The 24,136-nt window shown below is 34.6% G+C and overlaps 1 protein-coding gene across 3 annotated transcripts in view; it reads left to right on the plus strand.

Annotated features, from left to right (window-relative positions):
- TBC1D22A (TBC1 domain family member 22A) overlaps nt 1-24,136 on the plus strand; it is a 160,632-nt gene that overhangs the window by 69,756 nt on the left and 66,740 nt on the right. For all 3 annotated transcript variants that reach the window (XM_085570413.1, XM_021524818.4, XM_021524817.3), the window contains exon 11: nt 2,458-2,585. In XM_085570413.1, the coding sequence (XP_085426539.1) occupies nt 2,458-2,585 (128 nt within the window). The remainder of the gene's footprint in view (nt 1-2,457; nt 2,586-24,136) is intronic.

The raw sequence follows: 24,136 nt of genomic DNA on the forward strand, positions 1-24,136 counted from the left end.
AACTTTCAAGAAATTGATTATGCCCGTTAACTACCACAGTTGAAATATCACAACTGGCACAATTTATTGTTCTTCATTACTTACTTTTAATGGCTACAAACAACCAAATGAAAATTGTTTCTGCTGTGTGAAGAACAAAAATTTTGTGAGTTAGTAACTTTGCTTAGAAATAAAACTGCCTTTTTTTTTTTTACGTCCTGCTTGATGTACTAGATTATCAAATCATAGTAGCCTGTAATGTAGGTATCCAAATGTAGCTTCAAACAATAAATTTAACCCAGTATCTCACTTCAGTATATTTAACTTGTGGCTAAATTTTTCTAAAGCAAAGGCAGACACACAATAGTAACTCAGCATTTGACGTGAATCTAATAATCTAAGTGACCTAGTAATGGTGCAGTGAGTGGAGAGCTGGCAGATGACATGGCTCAAAAGGTTGTAGTGAGTGAGGCTACATTTGGCAGGTGAGTATTCACCAGGGATATCCTTAAATGTTCAAGTCTAAGGCTAGATCTATTTAATATTTTTATCCTGATCTGGATGCAGGAGTTGAATACAACATTATTAAGTCTGCAGATGATGCTATACTGGGGGGCACTGTTGACTCTTGAGGAACAAGATGCCTTGGAGAGGGATTTGTTAGATTGGAGCATTGGGCAGTCATCAGTGATTTATTTAATATTTGAAAATTTAACAAGAACAAGTCACAAGTTCTGTACCATTTATGAAGTAATTCTGAGCACAGGTTGGAGAGGAGGGGCTGGAGAACAGCCTGAAGAAAGGGATCTGGTTTGTCCTGGCCAGGAAGGCAAATCCCATCCTGGGGTGCATCAAACACAGCATCTCCAGCTATTATTATCCCACTATTTATTATCTCACTGTGTTCAGTGTTGGTGTGGGATCACCTTGAGCATGGTGTGCAGTTCTGGGCCTTGCAATTTAATAATTTGTCTATATTTGTTTATATTTATATTATGGAAGGATGTGACTTTAGGAACATAAATACCAGGTCTACTGAAGGCTCCATTAGCCACAGATAAATGGAGGCTGACAAGTGCTATGGAGAAATACCAGTGCTTAATACGTTTTCATTGATATTTGTTTTCCATTATCATTGGAGACAAGATGTGATAAGTGGACCTTTGGAGTAATGTGTTGTGATGTCTTATTTTTTTTAAAAGCCCTAATTTTTGATTTTAGAATTGAAAACATATTGAAACAACTGTTGTATATTGTCTGACACTTTCATAGAGCCAAAAAATACATCCTGAGGGAAAAAAAAATGAACAGTTTTAGTCTTCATTATAATTTAGTATCACTTCCATTACCTTAATCTCTAGGTAATGTTTCCTGTAACAGAGCTGCCATACTCTTGGGATTATTCTTTTAATTAATTTAGTGGTTTAATGCCTTTTTAGATATTTCTTAGATTTGTAAAGTTTGGAAGATGAACATTTACTCATTGTTTTAGCTGGTAATACACCTCTTTGAATTTGGATGAGGGGATGATCTGGGCAGCAAAAGAATGTATTTGTGTACAGAAAGACAGTGGGAATGTTTTAGGCTTTCACAAAGACTTCTTGTCAATTTGTCCAAAATAAGACATTAGCATTTCTGCAGTATTTGTCATCTACACCATACTAATGCCATATTTGAGTCTGTTAACTAAAGCATGTTAACAGAATGTCTGTGATCCTTTTTGCAGAAAATTGTCTCAATATAGACAAGCCATGTAGTAGGTTAGTTCTGTTAGCTCTAGCAGTAGCCCATGCTAGTGGTTATCACTAGCATGGGTTACTTTCAAATTGTATGTGTTCTACAAGAAACACAGTGTGTGAGAGTCCTGGTTTAGAAACCACTGATTTGTATTGGTTTTATTTGCATTTATTTGTAATACTAAAAAATTATTTAAGCTGTAAATTAGTTTTCTCACTGTATTTCCTACATATTAATCTCACTTTTTCTTGTCTCAAGTGAATGCAACTTTTACATGTCTTTTCCTTATATTTCTTTACCTTCTTAATTTAATAATTTTCTTTTTTGATTGCCAATTTTTTTTCTGGAAGCCATTATCTTATTTGGAAACCACATTTCTTGTTGTGTTATCCCAAAAAATTTGTAGCCTAAGAAATTAGTGAGGATATATGTACCTAATGATTTCACATTTTAAATTTGTATATTTTTGTGGTATATTGTAAAACTGTGATCTTAATATTTGATTAAGATGGTGCAACTCAGACCAGTTATTTAATCCATCCAGTGGCAGAAAAATCACTCCAGTGTAATGTTTAGCTAATTTATATTTTGAGTGTTCTCATTTGGTTGTGAAAATTTGCATGCACCACCACAATTTATTTCCTTGAGATTGGAGGAGTATTTTATTGTTCTAGACAGTGCACTTGATATGTTGAGATTTCAGAAAAGCTGCAGTAAAATACCTGTTTATTCTATCTTCAGAACAAGTTCATAGGCACTTGGATCAGCATGAGGTGAAATACTTGCAATTTGCTTTCCGTTGGATGAATAACTTGCTGATGAGAGAAGTCCCTTTACGGTGTACCATCAGGCTATGGGACACATACCAAGTAAGTACTTTTTTAAACCTCCATAACTCTGGTAATGTGTTTTGGACATGCCAGTGTCTTTGTGCGTGGTTTTTCTTGAACCTTGGGCTTTAGTGTCATCTGAGAATCACCATAATAAGAGAAAAAGCCTTTAATGATCACTGCTGCTTAGAAATATTTAATGTCTTCAGTCTTCTTGCCCTTCAAACCAAGAACTTGATGTCATGGTAGTTTATAGTACTAAATTGAACACTCACTCAAAGTTAATGTCAATACTCCTTTCTGTCTCTTCAGAGAAGTGAAACATTGAATTGTGCCTAATCAATGCCCTCCATCAATTCTGATTTCCAGGCTTCTTATTGTCCATCTGCTTAACTATTCAGTCCAATATTAGCTTTCAATCTTCAGTTCTCAGCCTCTGTCCTTTGTCATGTCTTCTGTCTTACTGTTTGTTCAGACAAAACTTGATGTTGCTGACCTCTTGTTATGGTAATTGTTTTTCCTCAATAATGTCTTTTCTTATTGTCATGAGAAAGAATTGAGGTTTGAGATAAAGGGTTTACACATTCTTATTTCTATTTCTTGATGTTCCAGAAGCTTCTGGTTGCAATTCTTGACTATATGTTTAAATTAGTATCCTTATCTACCAACTTTGTTGTTGAAGTTAGTGAGGGAGGTAAAAATAACAATATTTTAAATTCCTTAAGAATTTTCAATTGTATTAGTCAGTAAATATGAGATTAACTCATAATTTATGCCCTGTAAAAAGATGCAGTTTCTTTAAATACCATTGTCTTTATATTTACTCATTATGTAGAAATGTTTTGTTAGTTTCATATACTTTAATGCCAAAAGGTCTACTTAGATCATCTATCCAAACCTGTAACAGAGAGTGAAGAACTGCTTGCTCTTCATTTAATGAGTCCAGTAAGTAATTTCAGTGATAACTGATGATATCCAAATCTGATAACAACATGTTAAGAAATGAGGAATCTATCAGTTCTACTGTTAATCTATTCTAAGAGGTGGTATCCTTGCAGAGTTTATCTTCAACAAATATCTGAATTGAACATGGCGATTGATTTCATCTTTTGCCTCCTTTGTTTCATTATAATATCTGTTACTCATTGTGATATCTGTTATTACCTGGCCTTTTATTCCAGTGTAAAAAATTTATTCTTTATAAGACCTTTCTGATAATTTGAAGGATTGAGCTATTTAAATGTTGTACTGTAACTAATTGATCTCCTTTTGACTTTTTGTTGCTGTTGCTGCAGTATTTTTAGTTCCTGAAGGTTTTTTACCATGCTACCTCTAGTACTGCTCTTGATACCTGATCATTAGCCTTACCTATATGATAATGTAAGAGAGCCTCTTTAATCCAGCTAACTACCAATATGTGCCCCAAAAATATATGCTTATGACAGAATTTCAAGTTGAGTTCCTCTCTGAGCTATGATTTTATGATAATGTTGAGAATTTTCCTTTGAAAAGTAAGTCTGGGATTAATTTCTCAAACTATTGCTATGCTGAAAGGAGCCCTTTCTCATTACTAGTCCATAGGCACCTCTCAAATTGCACTTCAATGGATCTTTATTCATAAGTGCGTCTGATTATTTAATTATAATTAAAAAAAACCTGATGTATTTAAAGTAGTATTTAAAAGCTTATACTTGATCTTTGCAAGAGATTTCCAAGAGTATCTTTTAAATTCTTTGAGGTATATTTATCCAAATATCTAAATGGAATTCTTATATGCAGAGAGGGGACTATTTTTGTGTATTAAACAAGTTTAAGGAGTAATTCTGTGTTTTGACTCAGCAGGTGCAGCAGATTTGGGCTGTTTTCTAGGTTTCATTATTTAGTAGATTGCTTTGTATGCATGTCTTGTCTAATAGTGTATTTCAAACCAATAAGGATATCTTAGACACGTTTTTCTGAAAGAACTTCAAGCAATTCCTCAAGCTGCTAATCAGATTTCAGTTGTGCTTGTATTACACTGATTATCAACCTATAATATGGATTTTATGAATAATAAATGCAGTGAACCTGCAAGAGCCAGTAAAGTTCATGCAAAGTTTTTGCTAAAGCATTAAGCAATAACGTCACAGATTTTTACCCAACTTGTCATTAAGCCATTCTGTTGCCTGCCATTTCTGAGTTAATTGTTTACAGCTGTACTAGCAGTGCTTCCAAATGGAAAACACTTGAGAGAATTTGTTCAGTTGGTTTTCTTGTCTGCTTCATATTTTCAACTGTAAAGCCTGCTATAGGGCAAAATATATCTCTCACTTAGAGATATATTAATAAAGAAGGTTTTCAGAGGGTTTAGCTATGGATGGACCTGTGATGTTGGATTTGAAAGAGACACATAAAATGAGTAAAGGCAAGAAATGTAATTAGCCTTCCAGATACAGATGGGAGGAACAATCCTACTAATAATTGTAAGGAGGGAATAGATGTTTGACTACTTTTCTCCCTGTACTCAAAGGCTGATGATCCTGTTACCAGGCTTGCTTTTGCTACTTCATGTGTCCTACAGCAGTAAATTAAGGACACATGAAAATTCTGCTTAGATTGACACAGTTTTACTGACTGCTATTTCAGTCTGTACTTAGGATGTGCCTGTACTGACTTTTACCCCCTGATAATCTTGAACTACTGTAAACAGAATTAGCTTTACCTGTGCTTTAAGTTCAGAAAGGTGAACTATCATGTTGTTATGTAACATCAGTAGGGACTGCAGGAATTCATGCCTACACTGTTGATGTTGGGCTTTTGCTCTCCACCTACCTTGTGGCTCTTGGGAAGGGATGGCGCATTTTGAAGGCCTGTTTCCAGACATCTCTAGTCCCAGTTTGTGTCATGGTGTGGGAATGCCAAAGAAGCAGTGTCAGATGAGGGTTCAGGAGGGGCAGGACAGTCAGATTCCTTCATGTGGAAGGAATAGCAGGGCAGGTGGAACTGTCAGATCCCTTCATGTCTGCACCTGGAGTGCATTCTGGCTCTGTTTCCTGCAGAAATCCAACAAGAAGAGACCAGTGGCACCTTTTGAAAGAGAGGATCTGCTGCTGCTGTTTTCACGGAAAATAGCATTTTTCTCTCTTTTGTCTTCCTGTCTCCCCATTAAAGCTGAAACCATGCCTTGTTTCTCCAAGCTGCCTGTTTTCCTCTATTTCAGTGGAAAAATAAATACTGTGCTGTTTCCAGCTTAAATTCTAGATTGGTGATTCTCACAGCAAGCCCCAGTTTCTCATGAACTGCAACAGAGGTTTTTTAGGGGAATAACAATACACTTAAATCGTCTGCTGCTGTGCATTTCCTAGTGTGAGAGATAACTGCTGTTGGCTGGAGGTATTGGAACTGCATTCTGTCTCTTGGTATTTTTACTGTTCTCCCAGTGACTTTTGTGAGAATAGAATTGGACACTTTAATGATGTCCACCTCTGTGGTGGAATGTATGGTAGTAAGAGTACTCTGGCTGGAGTCATATTCTCTGTCTAGTTTAATTTAGGATTCATCAGTCAGTTGTTACGGTCTGTGGAGTAAATCATTGAACATATCCAAAATACCTGTACTTGAGCTAGTTAGAGTTCAGGGGAAGAGAAATTTGGAAAGGCTCCCAAATTCTCACATCAGTAAATGCTCTGTTATTCTGTAACTGTATCTATGAAATCCACTAAAATACATCACTGTTTTCTGAAGAAGAGTAGACAGAGTAAACAGAGACAGAGACATTATGAATTTTGCTTGCAAAAGATATGTTGAGAAAGCCTTTTAGTTGTAAGTATTTAGTTTGATTTATTCTTTAACCTGAATTGCATTTTGATGAGTGAATTCTTCACTTGTTCACTCATTTCAGGTCTTGGGTTTTTTTTTTTTTTTTTTTTTTTTTACTGTTTTTTTTTATGCACTAAATACCTTGTAAATTATTTCAAAATACCAATTGCTTGTTAATTTATACCCAAGACATTTAAAATTTAAATCCATAGAACTTAAACTAATTAATATGAACTTTCATGTCCACAAACCAAAATAATGTAATATAAGACCTGAGTTTTATCTTTTATAGTAGCTTTCCTTTTTGTCTTATGTGTTATCATCTTTTATGGCACAAAGGATTGGTAAAACAAAGTGGCACAATGGCTGAATTATTCAGTGTATATAAGTGTTGAATTGAAACTCACTTCTGTGGGCTTCCAACTTTCACTCAAGATTTAACATACTGTATTAGAAAAGATAGAGATGCCTCAATGCTCAGCATCTGTGCTGTCTTGCTCTAGATAAGTATATTTATGTGCTTTATATTTTAATCTCAGAAAGTATCCTTTCTTCAGGTAGCATTTGGTATTTGATGACAGTTTCCATTGAAGTTTATTTTCATTTATTTAAATTCTTAAAAAGTGTGTTGTCCTTCAGGCACTTGTAAGATATGCTGTGTTTATGCAGCTGTGTACTCCTGTGTTTGGGATAGGAAGCAATGTCATTTCAGCAGTGGCAGCCATTCCCAATTCTTCATCTCTGACTAGAAATGGCAATACAGGACTTGAATGTCAGTGCTTGTATTACCAATACTCAGAGCAGGACAGTTTTTAATTTTGAGTATCAGTATTTTTAACTGTTTAAATATGGAGTTCAAAACTGCATTTGACTTGTAGGCAGTTTGCAGCTGGAAGGAAGTCTCTAACAAGGCATCAAATTATCTGGATGCAAGATAACTGGTGTTTTAAATAGGATAGGAATTTTCATAAACATAAAAGTACTTAATTTTATTTATTTTTCACATAGACTGGAGTGGATGTATTTTTCATTAAAGTGTTTATTTTCTGATCTGATGTTCTCACATAAATTACCTTTTTGTCCTGCCTTTTGTGCAGTGATTTCTCTGTGTAACTCACTGCAGTAGTAGTGTACATAATTCACAGAAGGGACACCAACACAGGTTTCGTAGCTAAGAACTTGCTCAGAAAAGAAGAAAAATAAAGTAGCAGTAGGAAAAGGAAAATGAAATAGCAGCCATGTATGTTAGTTTTCAGTTCTAAATGCATGCTGTCATATGCTGTGTGAATGTTTAGAGTTGAAATGTACAGCCTAATATTTTCACCTGCCAGGAGGCATTTTTGTTTCATGCCATTTAGCTGACTGCTGTGTTGCTAGCTCTCCAGTAAGGAGCTGATGCAGATGACATGAATAATGCACTCAGACTCATTGGAAACACAAAACCAGGGAGGTGAGGTGGGTGCTGTTTACAGTGCCCTGCTGTCCTACTTTGTAGCATGGCCCTGTTCTTGTGTGAGGAAAACTTTACTGTTACCAAGGTTATTAAAGCTTACTGTGTGAAATTAGGCACAAATGAAAGAATTTATAAAATCCTACCATGTAAAGTGCAAAACAAAGATTAACAAAAGATACAGGAAAAGGCAAATAATAAGACCGATAGAATTTGACAGTACTGGTGAGTTGATTTACTGTCTCACTGCTGAAATAGGTTTTTCTTCCAGTTTCAGTTCCCCTCAGCTCCGTGGCAATATCTGTTAGTTTTCTTCACATTAGGGAAGTGAGAAGGCTGATGAGTTCCACAGCCGATGCAAGGGAGAGAGGATGAGAGAGAAGAGGTGTGATTTCAGCCCTAGTGTTAGATCAGAATTATTGCTTGTCCTTATTTGCCACCTTTCCGAAGCAGATTTTCCTTCTTGGTTGATAGTGCATTTCTCAGGTTGTGTCCCTTAGACAAACTTCAATAGAGGGCACCTGTTGCTTGTGGAGCCTGCTGGCTTGTATCTTTCTTCCAGAAATCCTGCAGGTGGGTCTAGAAAAATACATTTTTTTCCTGCTTGGAATTTATTATTTTTTCTTAGTTGAGGGGACTGATACTTTCTTTGCTCAAAATAAACACTACTTTTTTCTGGAAAATGTAAATGTATTGACCACCATTTATATCTTCCCTTCTTCAAGGAAAACTGATGTGCATTTTTCATTTCTTTGACTTAAATGAATATAAAAATGAGCACTATCTCATAATGGACCTAATGCTTTATTGACCAGTATGGTAACAGACATATTTTTTTCCCATTTATTTCTTGGTATAATTTATGTAGCTCATTACTAAGTTCTGATTAAGGGGATTTTGTTTAAAAGTAGGCATCTAATGTTAAGTTTTAAGAAATAATATTGGTACAATTTTCCAGAAGTGCTGAGAATCCATTTCTCCTCTCAAAGGTGAGTACATCAGGTTAATGGTTAGTTCATGGTTAGTCCAGCTTGACTGTCTTAGTGGTTCATGTCATGGATGACATCAGATGTTTATGCTTTGCAGTGATTTTACCTCTGTGTGTATATCCAGACTTTGCATTTTATTTGTCATTTTATTATTCAGTGGCACAACAGCTTTCTGAAACTTTTTGAAGCCAACTTTATTTTTTACCAGTAAAAGGTATTCAGAATAATTTTGCATCTCTACCAAACTAATATTTTTTAGTATTTTTTAGTATTTTATTGAACAACATAGATCCTGTTCTGCTATTTTTTTCCTTTTAATTTATGAACACTTTCTCTATCATTTGACAATAACTTAATTTTAGAATCTGACTTAGTTACCTTGTAAGAAGTATCCGGACATATGAACATTTAATCTCTAATTACTAACATGTGGGTAGGATAATGTCTTTCAAATTTCTAGGCATTTGTCAATTTGAATCTGGCTAGTGGATTAAATGTTCTGGAGTAGAGGAAACAGACATAGTGGGATATAACCTTTCCTGCCAGATGTAAAATGCAAACATGAAAGTTTAATTTTCTTAGAAAATAAAGGTAAAAAATACTGTGTGTCTTGGTAGTGACTCTTGTCACTACCTGCTGTAGAGAAAACAGCTCCTGGGTCAAAAAGCATCAGTGTCCTCAGGAGGCTGTATTCAGGTCAATGCCTCTACTTTTGATCCTGCCACCTGTTTTCTCTTGTGAATGTTTTTAGCTCCCTACCTCAGAGCTGGAATTCACCATCCTACTGTCTACTGAGCCCAGCTTTGATCTTGTCAACTTACATTATAATTCAGGAAAACCTTTTCACATTGTTCTCTCTAAAAGTAAACTTAAAAGTATGTTTTAAATGATATTTAGTTATTTGGAACCATAGGAAGACACGCACAAGTGAGAGAATTGCTTTTTATTGCAAGGCTGGCAATCCAAAGGTGTACCTGTTTTAACATAATGTCCTTGTTTTGACGCCGCATTCATTTGGAAGTTTCTCAATCCCTTTGTATTTAGCATATCAGTATTTTCTTGTGTCAAGAGAGTCCTGATACATCAAATTTCTGTTGAACTTGAGCAGTTAAAAAGTTTTTATAGTTTTCAAATCTTTGTCAGACAACTGAGTGTCATCACCTTCTACCAAATGGGTAGTTACCTTCTGGAATAACTTTGTTGCTACGGCAACCTTCCACTGGCAAGAGTTGTGCTCATTAGGAATTTATTGTGGCAGGCAATTATATTTCAGTGTACAGCACTACTGAAGTCACTAACCTCTTATGGTTTGCCTTGTGTTAAGTGCAATCTGAAATAATAGAAAACTCAAAGTAAAGAAGGTAAAAGTGTTAGTTAAAAAAACAACCACACTGCTTTAACCATATATAGATATATGCACAACTTTGTACAGTCTTTAACATGCCTAAGTATTATGTGCACAGAGGAGAAAAAATAAATTTCTTAAACAATAATTTAGCTTTTCAGTGTGAATTTAGAATACTCTCATTCATATATGACTGTTTTATATATGAATATAGCTCACAGGTTTTCTCGTATAATAGAAAAAAGCCAGATGGTATTTGTAGAATTATAATGGTGTGTATGTATCTTTTGTTGATCATCCAAGTCTAGTTTGTTAGTTTTTCCTATTTATTTTGTGGCTTCTTGTGTAGAGAGGGGGTTTCCAAATTCTCAGTGAAAGCAGACTAAGTGGATCCTGATTTTCTGCTGGACCACATTCTGGCACATAGCAGTATGCACATTCAGCTTCCCAACTGTGATCTGCAGCTTCACCTGCACTGGCACTGGCAGATATAAAACTGACAGTGGCAGCCTCTATGTATGATTCCCCATGATAGTTGAAGTTGTTAACTGGCATAAATGCATGCCTTTGAATGAGTTGCCAATACATGGGAATTTCTGTGTTGGCAGAGATCTGTCGGATCCAGAACTCCAAGTTCCTGATCTAGGGGCCAATTCCTACTAGTGGGCTTGTTGTGAACAGCTTCACCCAGTAAATAAATTCAGGAGCCTAGAGAGAAATTTAGCGTGATTTATGAGATGTATGGTTTAGAATGACTCATCAGCTGAATGCCTTTTTAGGCTCCATTGAACATATTGACTCCATCTTCATTAACTTTGTAGCATAAGTACACAGCAGGCTGGTAGGCACTCAAATCTAAAAATCTTCATCTCAAAATGGAAGCTCTCTGCATTTTTGCAAAAAGTGACTTGAAATTCTTTTCATAATATTTAAAAGGACTTACGATGTGAAATTCTTGACCACTAGACAAACTTTTTTAATGTAAGTAAGTGTGAATTTGAAGTATGTTTGTGCATTGATAATTTTTGTCCATTTTTCTTTGGAGGCATTCATTGAAATCAGGGAAGATTCAGTGTGGAAAGTAAAAAAAGGAATAAAGATGAGAACCCATGCTTTTCTATGAGAAAGGTATTTAGACATGCAAAAACCAGCAAATCAAAACTCAGTGATACTCATAGGGAAGCCTGTAGGCTTTTCTAGGTTCAAGTTCTTTAGGCAGCTTCCAGTACTTTTGAAATACATGTTAATTTTTCTGTGGCTAAATCAAAGTTAATTGTGAATACAGAGATAAAGTATTTTTTCTTATGCTTAGCTTAGTATAGCTTGAAGAATGTGAATAATCCTATTGACTTCAACAGAACACCTAGTGATTTTTTTTGTTTAAGCATGCACTCTCAAGTGCTTTATTGATCAGGGTCTTGATGAATGCAGATAGAATGTTAGATACAGTCTTTGTTTTGCTCCTTGGCTCCTTTGAAATAGCCAGTATTTCTAGAAAAAAGTCTTTATTAAAATTAATGTGGTTCTCAAAGACAAAAGTCTGGAAGAGAGTTGTGTTACTATACCAGAAGACAAAAAGGAAAATTGCCTTTTTACATCCATATACTCTTTAATGTTATGCTCCTTCCTCCCATAGAGCTCTTCCTCACTGAGCTTCACTGATGTGTTTTAAGACTACATTACATTTAAGACTACACTACAATTTCAAGCTGTTTAGTTTAGTATTTTAAATATCCTTAGTTATCTTTTCTGAAGTTCCAGTTAGTTGTGTCAGTTATTATTGTTCACAGAAGTGAACACTAACAACTCAACCGTGACTGCCATTTGACTTTTCCCTTTTTGTTCTGACATCTTGTTGTTGCTAAAGCCTGAACAAATGTGCAAAGGTCCTAACATGTTGGACAGTTCTCTGCTTCCTTGTTTTCTAATTTATTAAGACATCCATAGCTAATGCAGCCTGCACAGAAAATCTATTAAACGTTAAAGGTAATATTAACTCTTTGCCACTGTGTAAGACATAATACCTAACTTCAAACATAACTTTGTGGGGGCGGGAGAGAAAGGACAAACTAATATTTGACAAATCCAGTAAAATTCAGTAAAAATAGCTTAGAAGCTATAGCAGCATGGATCCTTGTGAAGGGCTTATGAAACTGGCATAATTACTGTTTGTTTCTGGAATGTGCAATCTCATTAGAACTACATGAAATAATAAAAATCTTATCTTCTTTTGTCTCTCCAGTCCTTTAGCTCCCAGTAGTGATCACTACTTCTTTAATATGCTGGCCTTTCTTGTATTCCTGATACATGACAGTCTTGTGCTTCGCTCTGCCACTTGCATTGTCCTTGGCTGTCTATTTTGAGAGCTGTTCTGCCCTTTCTTCCAGTCTCACAGGGGTTCTTGGTTCTTTTTCACTCTTCCTCCTCCATCCTACTCATGGGTGATCTGAGGCTTTCTTACAACTTCACTGTCAGCTTATGCTGATGATTTGCATATCTACTTTGTTTTCCTGACCTGTCTTCCTTAGTTAAGATACGGGTTTCAGAATGTCTGCATGACATTTCTCCTGAGATAGCTGACAACAGTTACTGATACCAAGAATTCCTCTTTTTCTCAATAGAGCTCTTGCTTCTCTTATTTCATAACTATTTCTAGTAGATTCTCTATAGGATTTTTTTGTTCAACATATTTTTCTCTTACATTTTCCAAGCAATCTGTGCTGTACTTTCCCCTCACAGAATTTCAAAAAGCCCAATTCCTATTCTTTTTTTTTTTTCAATTTCCATCTAATAAAAATAAGATGAATACCTTTAAATCAGATAGAATGTGTAATTTTCTTCTGTTATTACTCTGATGTTCCATCATTCAGTTCCTTCATTTTCTTGACATTTTTCTCTGTAAGTATTCATGTGGTTATCCCAATTCAGTTTCTGTTGTCCCAGCAGTAGGTCAGAAATTACTGATCAAAAAACTCCAACTATTTCAAAATGTATATAAATCTGATAAAATTTGGCTCTTCTGGGCTTAGTTGGAATTAATTTTTTTTGTAGTATGAAACTGAAATAATGCTACTAATGCTGCTGTGTGTAGGGGAATATGAAGAAGTTCTAAAGTGATGCCTAACATGGCATTAGAACTGGACAATGGTTTTCAAGTTAAATCTGATCTCAGCAGTCCTCTGGGCTGTCTTTAGTAAGCATTCATTCACTAAATCTTTGCCACCTTTAGCTGTTGAGATACATTTCCACAGAACAAAAAAACTTCAGCATGGAAATCTTCAGCTGGGCACTAGTTCAGAAATAAAATCGTCCTGATTATTCAGATCTCTGAACAGGATATATACTGTGAAGGTACAAATGGTGAAATATGTAGTTAATTATACTGGTTATTCTGATTAACTATGCAAATAAATTATTACTAATAATTACTGCATATTTTAAATTAGTGAATTAATTTGATGCTTCCACCTTTTGTTTTGTTTTAAATTTTGCCTAGTCTATTTATTTGTTGAAAACACATGTCTGTGAATGAACATTCATTTCTCTGTTGAACCTTTTTGACTACACTCTAATCCATTTTCACTATGTGTGCAATAAGCCATAAACAAACTTGTACACGGGAGTTGGTGGGGAAGATTCATTTCACGTAACTCAGTTGTCTTCAGTAATGTTCCATCGGGTAATGATATCTTTCAATGAAGCTAAAATTCAATGTCTTTAAAACACTCTCTCAAGACTAAGTATAATATCTGAATCACAACTTGGGCATCATTGCTGTGTTGCAGTATTGTCATGACTTTGTAAACAGTGAAAGCGTTAAAAAAGCAAAAATAGCTGTTGTGGGAAGCATCTTTCAGAGATGGTGACTCCACATCTGCTGTTGTAATTTTTGAAAGTTGTGACTGGTGGTAACTGAAGGAAGATAAGTTTTGATTCAAGCTAGAGATATGTGGGTTACATTCTGGAACTATAGTTTTCCATGGTAGGGAGGGAAAAATAGGACTTGATTTTTATTTAATAAAGAAGTTAATTGTAAGAAGGAACAGTGCACTTTATATGGCTTTCTCAGTTTGTATTTACCCTGATGTTTGAGAAATACTGATTTAATGAAGTCACATAGAAGTTGAATTCTGTATTGCAAAGGCACAAGTTTCTCATTCATGTATGCTGACAGAAGTTGCAAAAAATGAATTTGCAAACTTCATTTCAAGGTAACTTACAAAATTATTTTAAAAAATGATGCTTTTTTTTTTTTAAGTGCTTCTAGTATGTTGTGAAGTTGAACAATACCCTTTTCTCTAATGTTTATAGTAGGATATACTGAACTTAGCTACTATTATTTTGAAATGTTGAATATTATTACACTAAGGATACTTCAGCTCACTTTATCAGAATAATAAAGCACAGTTGTATTTAGTCGATGACTGTGATTTCTGTTCATTCCATTTGCAGTGGTTCACAATGCTTTAATTTCACACAGTCTAGCTTTTATTTCTCTGCTGTTTTAAGCAGCACTGACAATTCACCAACCTTTCTACCTTTGTTTCCAAGTCCTTCTATTGTATTTTCCTTGTTTTTTTGAAATTAAAAATGTTTTATCTCTCTAGTACCACTAAGTTGTTGTCTTAAAGATACATTTTTTACAGCCATGGAAATAAAAACTTCTAGGTTTTTGAATGTTGTGGCGCCAGTAGCCATGCTCCTCATTCTGAGGTTTGTACTTGTAGATGTTTATAGGCAATATTGTGTAGGAGCCTCAGCCCAGGCTGCTCTCATCTTCCTGTCACCTGCTGTTGCCTTCAGTTATCTGCTAATGCGAATGCTGACGTGAGCTTTCAGATAACCCTATCCAATCCATCTTACATAATCCTGGGTAATTAGACATTACATCAAGGGCAGTAGTGCATTTTGTTATTATATGGAAATCATATAATGCAGTCTATTAAATGGTTCTTAGTCAGTATCTAATGTTACTCAGAGCATCTTCAATATCTGCTGAAAAAAAATGGAAAAGCTGTGTACATTTTACAATAGTCATATATTTAGATTTGGTGACATTGCTGTATCATGATTACATGATAAAATTAATAATTTATTTTTGCAACCATAAATCAGAACTTAGCACAGCAGGTCACCTTGTTATAGAAAGAGCTCTGGTTAGTCAAGCAGGACCTGCTTTTCATAAACCCATGCTGACTATCTTGCAAATTTTTCAATTTCTGTTGTAGTGTTTTTTTTTACCTGTATAGTTCAACAATTTCAGAACTTGTCATGTAGTTTTCCATACATGTAAAATAGTTACAAATTCCATGTAAATTTTTAAAATATAGTTGCATCTTCATGAGAAAATATACAGGACTTTGTGCTTCATTTTTTTTAACTTATTCTTTTGTGAGAAGACTGTGTTTATAAATGCCATTATCAGATGCCATTCAGTGTATTTCAATTTATTTTCCATGGAAATTTGCATTGGAAAAATGTGATACCAGTGCTTTTCAATTTAAATGAATTAGCATCCACTAAGGAAGTTACAATACCTGCATTTTGAAGAGCAGTGTACATTGTGCAAGCTGATGGATTGTGTTAATCTAATCAAACTGTCAAAGCAATCCTTCTTACAATATTTTTCATCATAAACCCAGTAAGCATTTGAACTTGTGTTTTTTGCCTTTTTCCTAGCAGAAAGTAAGTACTGATCACACTCAAAAGTATTTAGAAATGAGAATAACAAAGATTTAACTGTCAAGCTGGTATGCAACTATGAGTAATGAACAGGAAAACCTATATCATGCTCATCAACAGTAATTAAAATATAGTTTGTAAACTTACAGCTGATACTTTAAAAAGAACTAAGGTACATATTTTCTGTACATTTTAATATAGCATTTCAATCAAAGATACTTTTCTTTCTTGAGGATAGGTGATTAGTAGTGATTCATACAAAGCTCACATTATCTTCCTGTGTGATAATCTTTCAACCTGCAGTTTAAGTCATATTTTAAAACAGAGATTCATTATAAGAGGCTTATTTTCTAAATTTGATGTGATTTTTTTTCCTACTGACTAAAAAGACATGTCTACATGTCATTTTATTCTAGTATACTTTAGATATGTTTAGTTATTTTAACTCTGTTATTACTTTCTGTTGTATCACATTATTTCAGAGATGGAACAGGGAATATTAATTGCTGTGTTGATTTATTATTAAAATGTAAAATTGGAGAAAAGGTACACAGAAATGCTACTGTTGGGGAGCAGATAATAAACCCACTAAACACATTTCAGGATAGTTTGCAGTTAAAGTATCTTTGGTGAACCTTTTCTTGTTATCAGTTTTGCCATAATAAAGTTGCTGAGTAGTTATCAATCCAGAGAAGACAGTGTGAGCCTCTGGGAAGTACTAAGGGAAAGGTATTTTGGTGTATCATTATTTCTCCTCTATTCACTATGAAGGAACTTACTTTGTTAGTTAGAAATTTTTAAAAAGTTCATTTAATTACTTTGAAGTGCACAGTAGATGAAGTTGAAATAAAACAGATATTTCTTTATTTCATATCTGAACAAGAGAGTTGTATCTGGTAGCATAACAAGTTGAAAGTTTTCAGATGAAAATACATTTTTAAGTTGATGAACAGAAAGTACTGCAGATGTCTGCACTTCTCCTATGTGTGCTAGTTGTATATGTGTTATGCAGTATCATCACAATTGATCAGGAAAGAAAAGTGAGTAACAGAATAGGAAAGCCTGCAGTTGGTAAAAACTCATTCAGAATTAGCATAGAACTGAACTTAAAACCAAGAAAAGTAGACTGTCTGAGCTAGAGTACAAAAATACAGTGGCACTTAAAATTCCCATTCATGTAAATGTAAAGTGGCATGGAAAGATTTAGATTGATAAAGGAAATTCTATTCTGGTACATAATCTTTAACCATGAACTGTGGGTTGCCACCTAGGAACAGGAACTGGAGGTCAGAATACTTTTAGGAAAATGATAGAATGAAGAACAAAAGAGCCCCTAATTTTGCCATTATATAAATCTACAGTGTTCCTATGGAACAGGTTGGAGGAAGTCAAGAATAAGTCAAAGTGAAGAGTTGCACCTTCAAGATTCCTTAGCCAGAGGGGTAAAAATGATTGAGAGGAGAATGTAGCATAAGTGTACAAAGTACACGTGACATAGGGGAAAGTTTAGTCACATTTAAAAACTGGTGTCAGGTCCAAGTTCCTTACGCAGCCTTTTGATTGTTGAACTCTTTACCACAGCACTCTGTGGTCCTGAATGTTATGTGGATTCAGAAAGGGACTGAGCAAACTTGTGAGAGAAAAATCTATCATTAGGAATTGAAGCAGATTCCAATATCTGGATCAAGACACCTCTGTGCTATGATGCTTGTGGATGGGAAGAAGTTACCTAATGCTTGCACTTACTTGGATTTTCCCTTACTCAAAGACAAGATACTCCACCTAAATTCTTTTAGAGTAGCTATACTGGACTCTGAAACTGTTGATATATGAAACTCTATGCATATATTCCACATAGAAGAAGATCTTTAGGTTAAAAAGGTTGAAGATTATGCTATTTTAAATTTTTTTTTTTATAAACTCCATGTTGATTCAAGACTCTTTCTTCTTCCAGAAGGCACTGTATTTTTTCATAGCCATGTGATGGTTGGAATGTTTTATGTTATCTCTAGGGTCTAAGGAATGTACAGTTGACCTGCAAAATAAGGCAGCATTTCTTTCTCCACTGTATTTTTTTAGCTTGGAATATTAAACTTGTTTTGTTTAAAAGCAATATTCTTAAATGTGTCCTCTTTTACTTTTCAAAGTAAATATTATATTTACTATTATAATATATTTTTTCTGCTCTTCCTTCCAAGTGTATTTTATTTGAGCACTTGGCAATATAACACAGTAGGAAAATTTAACTTCCTTGTTTGGTCTTCAAATACATCAAGAGAGCTTGAGGTAAGCTGCCTTCTTCATTTACTCCAGGTCAGCAGATTGCTTGGTTTGCAGAAAAATAAATAAGCAGAGGAAAGTGTCAAGAAAAAAATGGATACAAATATTTTACATAGAATATTATTTGTATTATAGGAAAATTATATCTTTGCTTCTAATTAAGAAAACCTTTAAATAATTATTCATCAAAGTTCTTATTTTTAATGGGATTATGATAGGTAGCACCTTTTTTGTGTTAATAAACTTACTGAAACTGCACAGTGGTTTTCCTTTAGGTGTTAATATTGCTCATAGAGTTAAGACCTGTGTTTTTTTGTGTGTGCTGTCTTTACTGCTTCCTTTTCCTGGTCTCAAGCAAACATCTGTTTTGACCTCCACTGTTTCCAGTAATCCCCTTTTAATAATTTCTTATTTAGTTCCACATTATTCATATCAGAAGCATTTTGATTTTATATGTGTTTAAATGCCAGAAATAAATATTTCTTTAATTTTAATCATGATAGTTTTCCACTACAGATAAGACATTTTTATTGTTTAAAAGCATTAACAAAACCTAATGTTATTCTTTCAGCAGGAAGCAGGGATGAAATGGGGAGAATAAAGTGTAGGAGAGATGAGTCATCTTGTTTTTAATATTTCTAAATAAAGCAGTTGTGTTAACATGCTTTGATCCCTCGAATAAGTGCTTGGAAAATGAAGGGAAGAAAAAAATTTCTTTCTTCTTTTGTGTAATTTAAATCCATTTGGAATTTGGTTTTCTTCCAGGTTGTCCCTTTATATAAGTACTAAACATTATTAGGTTTTCCATCATATTGCTAGCTCTATGTAATTAACAGAAAATTATGCAAAGTCAGAGTAATGTTGCAGGTACTTTTATTGTTGTAAATAAGTCTTGTAAAGTACTTTTTAATGGGCAATTTAACAATTGACCATTTTGGTATTAAAATGTAATGACTATCTGTTTTCTTTTAGATGAAGTTGAATTTATGATTTAAGTTACTCTGTGCATTTTATCCCCTTAACTTTTGTTCAGATTAATCAGCTTTTTGCTATAGATATTTTTCCCATGTGTAATTTCCAAAAATTCTGCTAATTATCAGTAGAAAAGTAGACTTTTTAGAGTTAAATCTTCATTAAATGTTTTTACTCACCAAAACAATTGGTTTTGTTTTCTTCTTGCACTTATTCTGCTTTGTTGCTTTTAGAAGTGCAAATAAATCCTGAATCAGAAAACTCTTCATATTTAGAAGGAGTTCTTGGAAGTGTGAAGATGAGCACATGTGGAATCATGCATACTTGTGCTAAAACAAGCTTAATCTCACACATAATCCTGAAACTGATGCCCATGAGTTCATTAATGTAGTGTAAAAACAGTGTGTTAACAACCTTGAGAACCATCCCTATCTCATCAAGCATATATCTTCCTGCACTCTACTTTTGGTGCAGCCTAGCTCTTTTGAAAAATGCTGTTTATGGAAACAGGTGTGAGTTGTGAGTGCCTTCTTGTTGTCCTGTCAGAGAGGCGTTTGAATTTGGGCTATCTCAGCTGCAATCAAGTTCTTCTGCCCATGGCTATGAGGAGGATTCTTTTCTAATTTAACTCTCTTGTTTATTAGACATGACTAGGTTTAGGGCACAGCAGAGCTGGGCAGTTCTGTCTCACGCTTTTGTGTGAGGAGGCAGGGAATGGCTGGCTGGCCATGTTAGAAGCAGTCATTTCTGGCCCATTTCTACATGAGATGTGAGTCTGTTTACTGACTGCATGTGCTAATAACTGTTTGTTGTGATTGTGATTCAGTAATTAGTATGACTGAATAGAATATTTAATTTAAAAGGGACCTACAATGATCATCTAGTCCAACTACCTGATCACGTTATGATAAATTTTTGTTGCTCACCTACACTAAATAAAAAAGAAAAATATCAATCCTTTGCTGATTTCTGTTGATGTCTTCTCTTCCTTAGATTACTAGGAAAGGGTGTCACAAAATACTATATACTAAGGTCTAGCACCATTGCAGATACAATTTTAGCTATATACTTTAACTGGGGAAGGTGTTTTGTAGGGCTTCATCCTGAGTTTTGATCTTTTTACAAGCATGATTGAGAGGTGCAGGAAACTACTTAACACATTCCTACTGGAAAAGTTGCTGTTTGTGTCACTGAAGCAGTGTAGTTTCTCAAGAAAATGTGATCAGTTGAGTCACTCATTAAGTCTTATTGCATCTCTGGTGTGCTGAGATGTCAGTTCACGTTCTGAAAACAGTGTTCAGGAGCCTCATTCACTTGCCACATCAATGCCTTATTCCTGAGAAGAGGCACAAAAGTCATTCTCTGTTTCTCCAAGCTGGAGTTGATGCTGGCATACTTCACAGCAGAGAGATTTCACTGTGTTCCTGTTCACTCTAAAATGGACTGTATAGCCTAGTGCACTATTGAAATAATCTGCCTCTGGTCAAATACAAAGGCATTTCAGAGTCTACAGCACCATCCTTCATCCTTTATGGAGCAGCACAGCAATTTAAATAAGCTCTCATGCAAGGAAGATTATTTTTTTTTGGTATAAACATTTTAAATGAAGGGAGAAAGAATATCTTAATGGCTGTCAGGAAGTAGGAGCATAAACCCATTGGTTTGTGATTATGAAGTGTAAGTTTTAGAGAATTAATAGTCTTGCAACTTAGTGTTGATTTAAAAGAGAATGTCCTGCAAAAAGAATTAAGTTTTCTTAGCTTAGTTGATTCATTTTCTTTGCCAGCTTTCTGATGTATTTCCTCCTTTCAGCCATTCTATCTTATCTACAAGACTGTGTAGATTTTTCCATATCATTGTGAAAATAAGTTTTGATTTAAATATTAAAAAAATATTTAGTAGCAATAAGCTTTCTCGAGGAAAGACACTGCTTTATAGCTGGTCAGAAAGTGGAATTTATCATAACTATTGAGATATGTCGAAAGCACTTTATAATGTGTTTATTACTGAATATCACTAACGTACATGAGCTAGAAAAATGCACTTTTTATTTTTCCTGATGAAGCATTGCTTGCTTTCCTGGTGGAGTTTTGATCATGTATTTCAAATTATAAAAATAAAACCATCTGATTTTGTCCAAAAAGCAATATTAAGTTATAAATGGTAATTTAGTTGCTTTCCTGAGTTGTCTGATAGCTTTGTCATTGTGGCAGTCTAGATTCTGGGGGCATATTTGCAGAGATTTCACATCAGGCTTATCTACTTCTTTTGGCTGAAGCCATGTACACAACACCAAAAAGTGCAGGGAGGAGACAGCCTGAGAGAGGCTGTCATACCAAAAGATTCTACTTAGAATATTAACAATCATGCATTTCTTGATCTGACCTCTAGTCTTCATCTTTATTAAAATGATTAAGAACAAGTCTCTGCTTAGGTCCTTACATCAGCAAAAATAAAATATGCTTAAGAAGAACTGAGTATTAATAGATGAGACACTCTGTGTAGCAAATTCTAAGTCTTTCTCACTAGTAGCCTAATTATTCCACTCATCCTTTTCCTCTGACAAATGGAACACAACTGCTGCCAGTTGTCTATTAATTGCATCCTTTTTATCAGCTTCCAACTCTTTCTATTAAACTGTGATATGCTCTATTTAGTATGTTATTCTGTAGATTTGTTTCTTAGCATTCCCACGCAGCAGACATTTATTTTTGTCATGCCTGTGTTTCTCTGCGAGAGTGAGGGAGTGTGAAAGAAGGTGTTGAGCAGTGTCAGATGAAGCTCATTGCTATTCCAGCAGCATGACTGTGCTCCTTTAGGAGGGCATTCAATCCTTGGCATTCATTCCCTCACACTGATGTGATAACAGAATAAAAGAGCTTTACAGCTGATTGAAGTCAAGTAGTAGAGCCATTGTAAAGGCTCACAAGAAGATTACTGATGAATACCATTACTGCTGGAGGTTGGACTAGCAATTGTGCATGTCCATGCTTTCTTAAAGAGATTGAATAATAAAAGAGAGCATGTGGTAATGATTATGAATTAGCTATGCTTTTCTTTCCTAGAGTGAAGATGAGGCTGACCATTTGACTTAAGAGTACTAAGAATCATGTCACAAATGATTAGTGAGTTCTGAGAAATCTTCATTTTTAAGTGGTAATTGGAGTTGTGGCTGTATTAGTTCCCTAGTTTTGAATATCAGAATACAGTAAATGTGATATTCTCCTTTAGTCTGGAGTCAAAAGGTGTTTGGCCACTTCAGGTATTAATAGAAATGCATAGTTTTTCCCACTTTTCACACTGCAACATTCTCATTTTTCTTATGACAGGAGACAGATTGAAAGCTTTGAATTTATTGCAGTACATGGAGCAGTCTTTGCTTATAAATGAAACAGAGGACTGAGATAAAATCAAAGGCTCTTCCGTGGTCTGGTTTGGCTGAACGTTTTTGAAACTAAGGTAGTTTGTATCTGATTATTTTTTCCTGCTGAGAGCGGGTGTACGGGAAAACATTACATGAAATTCCCAGTCTGACTTATTTTTTCTGTTATGCTTTTAACTAATGAAGGAATAGGAGATAAATAAAATGTTTCAAGACGACTTTCACATGCAACAGAATAGTTCATAACTACAGGTACTAGCTCTGACAAGACCCTGTGGAGGTTCTATAAAACCTCAGGTTGGCCTTAGCTGTGGTTCAATCCATGACTGTGAGAATGTGTTTCGAAAGAATGTTTGCAGTCCAGACCAAACCACAGTAGGTGTGCCATTCAGAAATGACTTTCTGAATCCTAGAAAACTCCTCAGAGGCCTCTACAAGATTTCTTTCATCTAATTCTGTTCACCACCTGATCCTCTCATCAGCCTTTATGGCTCTGGTTGGTGTTCTTTGCTGTAATTTTTCACCTGGTGTTCACTGTCATCCCTGGAATTTTCGATTCATCTGAAGGGAAGCTCCTAAGGGATCTCACTTTTCCTCTGGAGACATCATTCTGACCACCTGTGTCTGTTTTTGAAAAGGAATACAACCCCCACGAACTGAAAGCAAATAATAATCTTTTACAATACTCTTCAATTGCATAATCATAAATATCTGTAGGAGTGCTGTACATTGGATCACAAAACCTTTAATACATATTCCATTGCTTTTGGTAGATTAGAACAATTGCATGCTATTTTTTGTCCTTTATCTGTATTTGAGAACAATAGCAGAAATTCCTTAGATTATGTTGATAGGTCTGAATGAAAAAGATATTATGAAAAATAATAAATGGAAATTATGCCTCCAACTTTTGTTTGCTCTGAATTTGATCTAATGGAACTTCTATGAAACACAATAAATAGTATTGAAAATGCAAGTTTTATGTAGTGACTTAGGAAATAGTAATAATACCTTGAATAAGCTAAATAGGTACAAATAGCTATACAGCAGTTTTTTTGCATTCTAGGCAGAAATTAATATTTTGGAGAGAAAACATTGTCTAGTAGATAGGACAATAGAGATAACAGTTGAAATACCTATGCTTTCTTGCTTTTTCATCTAAATACAGTTTTTCTTTCTTTCTTACAAAAAGTTATGGATGAAAATTTCCAGGTAACATCGCCTACTGTTTCCTGTCTGTAAAATAACAGACTTTGTGAAAATTTTATATAAATTACTAAATACAAATCAGCTCAACAAAGACTGTATCTTCTGATTATCCTTTAATAAATTCTCCTGTTGCTGAAAAAAAGTCTTGTACATTGTGCTCAAAAAGGTCCACAAAACTAATAGTAGCATTTTCATGACTGAGCCTTTAAATTCTGATAATCTTCCTGTTTGTTAATAAACAGGTTTTCTTCTTTCCATTGGATTCTTTCCATGTTAATAGTAATTTATCAAGGCTAAGGAAAATTAGTGTCTTAATCAGCGAACAAATCAATCTGTCTTTTCTGAGAAGTATAAACTTTCATTAGTGATACTTTTTTCAAGCTTAGGTTGCAGAGAAAAGTTGTCTCTTATTTTTTTTACTTTATTTTAATATTTCAGAAAAAAATCTTTTTCTGATGGTTATGTGCTTTTGGTTTGTCTTGA

Source organism: Lonchura striata, chromosome 1A, assembly GCF_050655825.1.
Source record: "Lonchura striata isolate lonStrDom1 chromosome 1A, ASM5065582v1, whole genome shotgun sequence".
Taxonomy (NCBI): Eukaryota; Metazoa; Chordata; class Aves; order Passeriformes; family Estrildidae; genus Lonchura; species Lonchura striata.